This window comes from Frankliniella occidentalis, unplaced genomic scaffold (genome assembly GCF_000697945.3).
Source record: "Frankliniella occidentalis isolate FOCC.00 unplaced genomic scaffold, Focc_3.1 Scaffold63, whole genome shotgun sequence".
Classification (NCBI taxonomy): Eukaryota; Metazoa; Arthropoda; class Insecta; order Thysanoptera; family Thripidae; genus Frankliniella; species Frankliniella occidentalis.
In genome coordinates, this window is record NW_026267193.1 from 119,896 (window position 1) to 131,164 (window position 11,269).

The 11,269-nt window shown below is 52.2% G+C and overlaps 2 protein-coding genes across 2 annotated transcripts in view; one reads left to right on the top strand and one right to left on the bottom strand.

Moving 5' to 3' along the window:
- The window catches only part of LOC113202207 (probable G-protein coupled receptor 158), a 121,900-nt gene that overhangs the window by 72,859 nt on the left and 37,772 nt on the right, over positions 1 to 11,269 (top strand). Inside the window, exons 4-10 of the mRNA XM_052268042.1 lie at positions 1,955 to 2,138; positions 6,391 to 6,514; positions 6,801 to 6,944; positions 7,087 to 7,290; positions 7,559 to 7,627; positions 7,753 to 7,862; positions 9,497 to 9,711. Coding sequence (XP_052124002.1) covers positions 1,955 to 2,138; positions 6,391 to 6,514; positions 6,801 to 6,944; positions 7,087 to 7,290; positions 7,559 to 7,627; positions 7,753 to 7,862; positions 9,497 to 9,711 — 1,050 coding nt within the window. The remainder of the gene's footprint in view (positions 1 to 1,954; positions 2,139 to 6,390; positions 6,515 to 6,800; positions 6,945 to 7,086; positions 7,291 to 7,558; positions 7,628 to 7,752; positions 7,863 to 9,496; positions 9,712 to 11,269) is intronic.
- Positions 1 to 11,269, bottom strand: part of LOC127749529 (zinc finger protein ZIC 5-like) — a 137,903-nt gene that overhangs the window by 71,948 nt on the left and 54,686 nt on the right. The window lies entirely within an intron of this gene.

Sequence of the window (11,269 nt, forward strand, 5' to 3'; positions counted from 1 at the left end):
GGGTAGGTGGCGCGGCCGCACCACGCTGTAACCACCCTGCCCGCCCCGCCACGCCCCGCCACGCCGCACATGATGGATGGTGGGTCGGAGTCGCGGCGGCACGCCCGCCGGCACACGGCTGCTGCCCGTTCTCCTACATCACGAACGCGATAACCTCCCATTTTTACCCACCACCAAAAACCCACCACTCTCCGCCGCCCCACTCTCTATCTCTCTCCTCTTGATTAAGTGCAAGCAGCAGGCTTCCGTGTCGTGTTGAAAACGTTGGCGCGAAAATATAGACAAGGGCGAGGGAGAAATTGTGCAAAAATGTTGCATAGAAAAAAATTGATCACTCTCAGCCCGTTACTGACACTTCGCAAATACACAATGAACTTGCTTGTACAGCAGTAATACTCACAAAATTGCACGTAATACTCACAAAATTGCACGTAATACTCACAAAATTGCACGTAATACTCACAAATTTAGTTAGTAATACTAATTATTTTGTGAGGAATTACTTAGGAAGATGATGCTAAGTACTTGCTAACAAAATAATTAGTATTACTAACTAAATTTGTGAGTATTACGTGCAATTTTGTGAGTATTACTGCTGTACAAGCAAGTTCATTGTGTATTTGCAAAGTGTCAGTAACGGGCTGAGAGTGATAATTCTCTGCTTAAGCAGACCGCAACATTTGAAGCATTTTTAAATTTAAGAATACTTTCACGTGTTGAGCGTGTGTTCATGCAAGCACTAAGTTCAGAAGTGCTCTCTGCAAAGTACACCCAGAAAAATGAATTCTTGATTTAAGACAAATTTCGGCGGATTGCGCTATTTTTCGTTTATTAAAGCCAATTTTCCTGAAGCAAAGAAAAGAATTCGAATTAAAAAATAAAAGTTGAATTAAAAAATCGTCTTGGTTTATTAAAGCTTCGTTGACCTGCTGAAAAGTTTAGTTTCACTGCCAATTTCGGCGTGGGCGCCCCTTTCACCGGGGAGGCGTCTCCACGGGGCGTCCTGGCCGGTGGCGCGCGCGGCCACGCTGCACCATCGCGGTCACCATTCGCAATCACCTTTCGCCAATTTGGCGCGAAATGGCTTGTGCCGCGGGCGCTGCGCCGAGGCACGCCTCGACACGCCACGCCACACCACGCCGCAGCTGCAGGGGGCTGCCAGGGGAGGGTCAGCCAGAGCGCCGCAGCCAAATTCACCCTAATTAACCAACTTTGCAGCCATTTTCGCGACCCACTTTAAAATATCGTCTGTCTGCCAGGAGTAATGAGGTCGAGTGAAACTTTACCTTTCTTTCACGCGGCGGGGGGAGGTGCGGAGCGGGGGGACCCGGAGTGGCGGCTGACAGCGTCGCGCTCACCTGAGGAGGGCCCAACTCCACAACAAACGGCTGCAGCAGATGCCACCTGCATCGCCCTATACTACTTCCGGTGTCGGTTTAGCCTGCTGAATATGCTATGCCCCACCGGCTGAGCCACCCCGGCCCGGCAGGGGCGCGGGGGACACCCAGGGACACCCTCCTCTGACCGGATGGGCGCGCGGTGGGGCGTGGCGGGGCGCGGGGTGTGGTGGGGCAGTGTAGGCGTGGCGGGGCGAGGTGCTTTCAACTTGGCAGTCAATACTTGGCTGACAAGTTTCTGTCCCACTCGGGCCACGAGGGAGAGTGTGAGGGTGGTAGTAGTAGTAGAGTAGTAGTAGTAGGGATGCAAGTGGAGATGGGGGGGGGGTGTTAGTCTACTACCGTCAAGGTGTTTATAGTTAGGGCTAAGAAAAATTCTACAAAAAAAAAGCTTTATTAAAATAAAATAGGATTATTTCTGACAAGGAGAGAGTGAGGGGGAGAAAGAGAAAGGGGGGGGGGGGGCGGCAAGAGAGGGAAAGGAAACCGAGCCCTAGGGAGAGAGAGATGCAGTGGTGCAAACCACTCTCACACAGGCGGCGCCCTCTCTGTTCCAGGCTACAACACGTACACCTTCAACTCGACGGCGCACACGGACCGCGTGGCCGACGAGATCCTGAGCGTGACGTACGAGGACGGCAAGTGGAGCAAGCCCTACTACGACTGCGGTGGCGGCAACATCTGGATGCTCACCTACACCGTGCCCTTCTTCGGCTTTGCCAACGGCTCCTACTTCTTCAAGTGAGTGGCATACACTTTCGGAGCAAAAGCTCCTGGAAGACATCTCATCCCCTTCCTCTTCTTCTTCTTCTTCTTCTTCTTCTTGCTCCTCCTCTTTGCTGAGTCCCGAATCGAACAGTCGGTCTCCAAGGCCTGCTCTGGCGCTGCCGGGAGCCGGGAGAATCCTTTCGGTTGGGAGGACAAGGTTGAGCCGAATCCGCCCCGGTCAAGGCTTTGGCACGAATCATGCAAAATAGCCCATTCGTATTTCCGCTGTCGGCGGGCTCCGATCCACTGCCGAATCCAACCGCACGACTCAACCAAGCTCAACGCACTCACACCCCTCAGAGAGGGAGAGGGGGAAGAGTTCAGACAAAAAGCGAGAGAAGAGGTAGAGAACTTGTTTTCAATTCATTAGAGTGAAATTTTCGTTTCCCCCCTTTCGCTCCCTTTTTCTCTCTGTTGAAGGGAGACATTTATTTCTTTCCGTTTCCGCACACGGTCGTCGTTCCCGCGTGTTCATACACTCTGTCGCGAACAAACGCCGAGCCATCTGTCTTTCTGTCTCGGGTCGCGAAAAGTAGATTAGGAGCTGCGTCAGCAGAGTAAAATACGGTTATCCGTACCCGGTACCTGAGCTGAACAAGATACCTGCGCTCCTCTCCCCACCTCCCACACCGAGGGACAAAGCTTTCCGGAAGGGGATGGCACGGATAAAAGCAAGATAAAAATCGCTGAAAGCTATAAAAAGTAACTTCCATAACGCCATGTAAATGAGTTCAAGTAAATTATCCTGAACAGTTGACAAAATTCAGCTCAGTCGAAAAAATCACATCACCACAAGAAAACGAAAGAAAAATTGTTTTTATTTTTTTCTTCATCAACATTCAATTATCAAAAGCTTTATTGGGTATTAAAATATTAAAAGTCAAAACGTTGGAAGAGATTTTTTAAAGTTACTTGTGAGGCACATTGCTATCTCATAAGGACTGCTCTTCTTCTCGCTCGGAAACGCCCGCCGTTCGCGGCATAGGCAACCCGCCCGGCGCGGCAGTAATCACGAGGCCTACCTCTCCGCTTGCGGGGCTCTCCGCGGAAAAATCAATATTTATCGCCGGCGTGATTGGGAATTGGCAGATGACGAGACCGTGGAAAAGTTTGCCATGGCCGCGCGCGCGCGAGAGTTTCCGAGATATGTTGTCAAATCAGGTGGGAGAGGAACGACGGCGGGGGAGGCGTTCCGCGTTTCGCCGAGGCTTTTTTTTCACTCCTCCTCCTCTCTTCCTCTTTTCTCCTCTCCTCTCTCCGCACTTCCCTTTGATGTTCGCAACTGGAGCCCAGATTACGGTGGCCGGGCTTAAGGTGCTCGAAAGCCGAGCCGAGACCGGACTGGACCGCGCGCGTGGCCAGTGAGTTGACGCGAGCCTTTCAAGTTTAATGAAACAAAAACCCTATATTAAAACTAAAAAAAAAAGGAGGATACAATTTTAATGACTCGGTGGGACGCGCAAGAAGGCCTTCTGAAAAACAGTTTTAGTAACATTCGTTTGGAGTGAGACCTCATTATACTCGAAAATCATCTGGAGAGCCGCTTTTTACAGGAAAAGAGAGCGCTATGTCTTTCCGATGCGTTTGTGAAGTCCCAGTGCGAAATGACATATCGCTACGATACCGTTTCGACATTACTTATCGAAATCAGGTACATTTTTAATCGTTAACGATACAACACTGGGATAGTGCCTGTAGAAATGCACCACATACCGCCTCCTGAAGGTCCCACTTTAGACACTTTTATTGCTTTTCTGCGCGTTTCTTTTTTTTTATTGTTTCGGCGAAATGGTTTCAGATGTCAGTCTCGCTGCGCGCACCTGGTCAACATCGGCCCCGTGCCGTGCGCACCACACTCACTGGCGCCAGGGCCGAGGCCGACCGAGGAGGGGAGCTCACGAACAACTTTGTTGCTTTATGGATTTCTCATACATCGCGCCGCCGCCCCGCACCGCACGCCACGCTCCAAAGCAGATCCGCAACCACAACAGCCTCCCCGTCCGTGCCTCGCATGCAGCTCCGCACCCTCTCGTAGTTCGTAGCTCACATGAGGTGCTGATTTCATTTCTAATTTTTATTTACTTTTTTTTCACTGTAATAAGATGTTTGTATTTATTTTTTTGCAAATTAGATATAATTTAGAAAATAAAGCGTAAGTTTACGAAAGTTCATTCTTGCTCACCAACGAATTCCAAGTCGAATACATATAGGATAGTCCTTGTTTAACTAGAGTTTTACAGTTTGAAATTCCACAGCAGTATTTTCGAGTGCTGAAAAAAGTTCATCTATTTTCGTTAGAAAAAATAACAACCAAACCGCATTTTGCAGTCCAGGTGAGAATGTTTAGGACAGGCCCCTCAAACTCACAGCGCCGCCGAGCCACAGGCGAGGTATGCAACACTCCTTACGCTCTTTCGAGCGGTTGTGTGCAACTCGGATCCGATGCTCCTTCTCGGTCACTTTGGCGCGAAATCCATCAACTGCTTGAATGAAAGTCAGCTGCCTGCGGCCACCCGCCGACGCTCGAATGAGTAGAGCGAGGCGTCTCACTCGCACCCACTGGTGCAGCGAGAAATCAAAACAGTTTGAGCGAGAGTCGAACCCACGACCGCCTGGTCTGCCAGCACCGGCGCACCGACGCCCCAGCCCACTGAGCTACCGCTGCGCTGAGGAGGACCGGCGACCGCCGGAGACCCGGTGCGGCGCGTTCTGGGGTCTCTCTCGCTCTCTCCCACACGGACTAGTCGGACTATTGGCGATAGTAAGAAGGGGGGATATAACCATATTAATTACTGTAACAGGAAAATGTTTGCCCTCCTACCCCCTGTCCGCAACAAAACCCTCATCAGGAAACTCGCGTTGATATGTCCGTGTAAATTTCGGTAAATATGGCAAAAGAGTGCCCGTCCCCCTTTCTTTCCCGCCGGTTCGGACACGTCTCATACGAAAGCTTTTTGAATACCCATCATCCCCCCCCCCAGAAATAATTGAACAGCGGTGCAGCGTGTCGCCTCGTTTATCGTTCGAAACAAACCGCTCCAATTTAATAGCCTGTACATTTGAAAGAGCCGCGTTGAGTTCGGTTTCACGCTCGTGGGCTATCGGAGCCAGCCGACAAGACAGTAGGTTGAGCGGAGCCAGTGGTTCTGTGTCTGGCGCAGCCGCCAATGCAGTCCCATGGTGGCTCGCCGAGAGCCGCGCGCCCGGGCGGGCGAGCCACGGGTGGCTCGAGAGCCGCGCGTTTGAGGGGCCTGGTTTAGGAAAAACATGCCATGGCATTTAGGTCGCGGTCGGCGATGGGCAGCTGGCAGCTCGCTCGCGGCGTGTGCGAGTCAGCCGCAGCGTCCGGCGCAAAACACTTAACTGATGTTTTCGTGGACGCGAGTCGTCCCCGTCCTTGCCCTTTTGAAAGAAGAGAGCACACACGCGCTCCGTTTCTGGGGATTAAAAAGCCCTCTCAGAAGGAAAGAGAGAAGTCAACATGCCGTAACCAGAGCCATGGCGTTCGACACTCACTGTAGCAAACGGAATCCCAAACGGCAATGATACGAGGGCCACATCATGATACAAGTGGTGTAAGTGGAAGCCGGGAAACGGCATCATGGAAACCCCGGAAACGAGCAGCGTGGGGTCGTCTTCGTCTTGATAGGAGAGTACCGACACCGGCCGATGAGTGACTTTCTTTCCACGCCCCGCGCTTTGCGAATGAATATCGCATGAGTCCGTGGGGGAGCAAAGGCAAGGCAGAGCAGAGAGGGGGGGGGCACAGCATTGCAGCGGTCTGGTGCGCGCTATCGGTTCCCAGTTGGCTTGGTTCGCCTCACGATGCACCGGGGACCTCGAGTGCTCGCTCCTTACTGATGCAGCCCAGCAGGCGGGCGCGCGCGTGGGGCGGCGTGGCGCCTCTGCCCCTCTCTGCCCCCTAGCAGCAGCAGCCACCGGAAGTACAAGGAGGAATGCTCGCTTTATTAAACGCGCTCAGTTTAAGGTAATGCCGTTGCTGCCGCTGCTGCTGCTGCTGCCACTGCTGTTCTCCTGGCGGTCTTGAATTTTGCACGAGCAGCTCGGCTCTGGCTTGCACTGCAGTAAAGTGCCCTGCTTTCGGCTCCCGCATGTAAAGTAGCGCGCGAGTCGGGGGCGGCGGGCGGAGCAGGGCGCCAGGCGGAGGCAGGGCAGCGACCGAATTTTTAACCAAGTCCCCCCTTGCACTTCGACTTTTGCGCAGGGGCACGAGCGGCATCGACATCGATCTCCGGCGGGTCGACATCGACCAGTGCCCCTCGCGGCCCGGCTCCACCGAGCTCAACATCTTTGCCGCCTCCGACAAGTGCAAGAAGAGGACAACAGAGGTAAGGAATCAGCGTGGAGCAGAGGGGGGAGGAAAGTGCAGCGCAGCGCACAGCAGAAAGAGGCGGGGGGGGGGGGTCTTAACAACAACAAAAATAACTGTAAATCGGTTAATCCAGAAAATCAGGAAAAGAAGAGATATGACCGGATATGACTAATTAGGGTGTCAGGTCAGAAAAAAAATCAGAAAAATCGATTTAAAAATTCGAGAAAAACAGAAAAATTGGAGTACGCTTAAATTCTTTGAGACGTTTCCCTTCTGTTCACCCTCTCCTTGCCCTGGCGCAGTGCGTGGCCATCAAGGGGCTGGGCTTCCGGCGCGGCTCCTACCACTGCGTGTGCCGGAGAGGCTTCTACTTCCCGGACACCAGGACGTCGCGCCGCGCCTTCAACGGTAGCCACATCGAGGAGGAGTACGAGAAGCTGCAGTTGGTGAGCCCACCACAAACTTTTTTGTTTGTTTGTTTGTTTGTTTGTCTGTTTCCCCTGCAACGCAAAGTAAAATGACATGCCCGCGCCCGAGTGTAACCCGGTGTAACCGAACGTTTCTCTCTCACCGGCGCGCCCCTTGCAGCAGGGCCAGGACTCCGAGTACGCGGTGGCCGGCGCGTTCGAGTGCCTCCAGTGCGCCGAGGGCTGCGAGTCGTGCGAGGACAGCAGGCCATGCGTGCTCGCCCTCAACTGGGCCGTGAGGACGGCCCTGCTCGTCCTCTCGTGCGCGATCATCTGCTGCCTGCCCGCCGTGTTGCTCTTCACGTGGAAGTACCAGCACGTCAAGGTACCCCCTGCGCACTCTACAATTTTTCATAATGTTGGAAATTTTCCAAAATTTCCGGAAAATTTCCGGAAAAATAAGGAAAGTTTTCGGAAAAACGGAAAATTTTCGGGAATTGCAAAATTTTCTCTATTTTTCCAGAAATGCTCCTTACTATAAAAAAAATTATCTAAGATTACTAAACTTTCTCCAAGAATTACTAAACATTTTCTTTGAATAGTATAATTACGCTTATAATAGATTAAGACGTGTTTTAATCCCGTTTCCGCAGGTGGTCCGCGCGGCCAGCCCCGTTTTGCTCAGAGTAATAGTTTTGGGTGCCTTTTTTATCTACTGTACGGTGAGTAAAAACTTAAAAGAAAATACAGGACTAGAAAAAAAGAGGAAAAGGGGAAACAGGAGTGGCGAGAGAGAGCAGTAGAAGACGTTGGCTGTCTCAAAACAAAATGTAAATTTTGTCCTCAGACGATCGTGTCGTACTTCAAGCCGCGCGTGTTCACGTGCACGCTGCGACTCTGGCTGCGCGAGCTGGGCTTCTCCCTCACCTACGGCGCCCTCATGTTCAAAACATGGAGGTAAGATGTAGTGTAGCTGGCGGCCGGACCGTCGACAACCCCCGCTTCCGCCCCTGCCCCCGCCTCCTCTTGTCCCCCGGAGAGAGGCGGGGCCAGATCGCCCCGCCCGCCCGAGGGCCTCCTCCTCCGCAACTACATCAACTAGATCACGTCAGCCTGCGAATTAGGAGGCCGAGGGGGCGGCAGCAGGGCGCGAAGCTGCCCCGTATGAGAAAACGGTTATGAGGAAAGTTGCTCATTTTATAGGATAAGTTCGGCCGCGAGCGACGATCGTCGGGCCCGACAGAGTGACATGTATATACAGGCGTAGCCACGCGCCCCGCGCCCACGCAGTCTGATTTCAGCCCCATTGAAGAGACATGAAGACGTAGTTCCCCCCATGTAGAGAGCCGCAGCCACGTGGCCAGGTTTGCTGCTTGGCACGAACACTAAACAGTAGCTAAATAGGGGATAACTAAGTATTTAGGTATAGTCAAACATATTTAAACATATTTAGCTATGTAGCAAAACAAAATAGCCATGTCACAGCACAGCCACAAAGAATTTAGGTATCTTTGGTAAAAATGTAGGTGTGTCTAAAAATTTCGCTATATACATAGCTTGGCTTAATGTGTAGCTAAAAATTTATTTACATGGCTAAACATATGTTTACACATAGCTAAAAGTTTTGGCTACATGGTTAAATAATTTGTTATCGTCTCGCTATAATGGTTTAGCAACACAGCTTACCATTTTTCTCCGCGTAATGTAAAGCACTCTCCCGCACTGAGAAAAATGTTTAGATGCTGGCACTGAAGTTCATTTGATCGATCCGACCCGTTAGCAGTCTACGAAAGGTTTGGTTCCAAGCAACAAACATTTTTATGTAAAAATCCAAACGGTTTCTTCCTCGACACGAAACGTGTTTGAGTGGTGCATCCCAAAAATTTCAATGAGGCAACCGAACTCCCTCCAATCGTCACAACAGAGAGGGTTTGTTCGGGAATTTCTACGAATTTTTGAATGACGTAGTGGAAACGATTTACGAAGGTGTGCGCCTAAGTGTATTTGGCCGGACTGAAAATCGTCCAAGTCCGCAAAGCGACACTCAGGTGAAGGAATGAGCAGACTCGTGTTGCGCAGGTCGGACGGCAGATGCCGTGATGGCTCAGTGGTCTCCGTTCCTGGCGGCTGGATAGTAAGTCGGGTCTGGCAGGGGTTCGAATCCCGGCCGGAGCGTAACCAGTTTCTCCCGGCACTTGGGCACTGAATTGTTCTTCTTGAAATTTGAATGATGCCCGGGAGATGGACTGATGTTTGTTAAACCAATATCGGAAAAGGGAGGAGCCTTGCGACATTTTTAGAGCTCCAAAGTACTTCATTGCTGGTAACTAAGTAATTTAGTTCTGGTGATCAAACAATTTGATGTCACTGATCAAACCTACATCGTACCCACGACTAATTAGTTTTATTACTGGCATGAAGGTATTCGATACTGGTGATGAAACAGTGGTGATGAAACGACTTTCGATGTCCTAACTAAACGTTTGATCAGTCGATATATCATTAAACAAGTTTAGATGCCACAATCAAAATTTTAGTTGCTGCATCAAAACATTTTTCTCAGTGCGAGCACTTCTCCGTCCGTGTTTCAGAATCTCCGTCATCTTCCGCGTGCGGTCCGCCAAGGCCGTGAAGATCACGGACGTGGAGCTGCTGCAGCGCGTGGGCGCGGTGGCGGGCCTGTTCGGCGTGCTGCTGGCGGTGCGCACCCTCGTCGACCCGCCGCCCGTCATCGTGGGCAGGACGGCGGACGACCTCAAGGCGTTCCTCTGCCGCACCGACTGGTGGGACCACTGCTTCACAGTCCGTGAGTAAATACCGCAAACAAATAATAGGATACAGAATACATGGAAAAAAAAAAAAAAAAAAAAAACCAGCAACGGCCAATCCCATGGTGGCGCGCGAAAAAATACGACATAAAAAAAGCGCGGAAATAATAAACATGCGGGGAAATATATTCTCAAGGGTACAGCTGTTGAGGAAATCTCGCAGCCTATCACAAAAACCAACAGCGAGATGTTATAAATCACAGGTCCTCTATTCTTCCCGAGAGCTTTTTAATCTCAGTGCTCCTCCCAGTCACTGCGGGGCCGGGCCGGGCCGGGCGGCACCCCGCCCCGCCCAGCGCCATTGTCCAGTCGCTATAATTAAATCTCGGCAAGAGTTGCTTTATCTCGGCCTTTTTATCTCTCAAGTTGGCAGGGGGCACACTGCGTTGCGCGTGGGCCCCGGGCCCAATGCGTCCACCACAAGTCACACGAGCGGCGCAAAAGCTTTTCTATCTCAAAGTTGGTAGGATGGTGGTGGTGGTGGGTGGTTGGTGGTGGGCGGGAGTGTCAGCCTGACAGGGTGGTGGACCCGGCCGTGGTGGGGGGAGTCGTCTCGTTGCCCCTCTTATCCACCAAGGTCAGTATAAATCAGCGGGCTGTCTGCCACCTGAAGTGTTTCCCTAAGTGCCAAGCAGTCCCCCCACCATCCTCCTCCTCCCTCACCCCTTTCCGAAACGCCTCGCGCGGGGCCCCCGCCGCCGCCCCGCCGCGCCTCCGGCAGACAGCAATTGGCGAGCACTGAGTCCACTCGGGGGGAGCCCGCGGGCGGGGGGGCTTGGATATAATCCTCAGCTCAGTTGTTGGTCCTTTATTTCGCGCGCAACAGCGGCAGAGGAGAGAGTGACGCCGGCAGGGGCAGGTCAACGTTGTCAGCTCGCTCTCTTGCCCTTCGCGCGGCGTTGTAACCCTCCCTCCCTCCCTCCCTCCCTCCCAGAGACACGCATGACCCCGCGACGCCTGCGACGAGACGACGCCGAGCGCCGCTGAATTCATTTTCACCGTAACGACCTCGCGAACGCCCCCCCCCCTATCCCCCCGCAAAGGAAGGCAATTGAATCTCGCGGCCCCAATGCTTTTGCTGGTGCTGGGCATGGTGGCCCTGCTTGGTGGAGCGGCGGCCCAGCAGCACACCAGCACAGCAGCAGCCGATTTCGTTTAAAAGTTTCATGACGGTGAATAAGTGCTGTCTCGTGTTGCTGATTGGCCGGCGGGCGGTCGCGCCTCCGCTCGCGCGCGGCCCCAACCCCGCCCCGAGAACGATCCATAGACGATAAATGGGACGAGACTCGCGGGGGGACGAGTACCGCGCGCAGACAGCATTTCAGAAAAACGATCCACCCCTACACACTAAATCCTTTTGCACTATGTTGTGCATAGTACCTGCAGAAATTTTATACAGCCGTAATATTATGAACAATTTTATGCAAAGCTATGTACAGTGTGTGCATACTTATGCACATTTTGGCCGTATAAAATTCTGCAAGTTTATGCAACAAAATGCATAAGACTTTATGTGTAAAAACGTCGTTGAAAAGA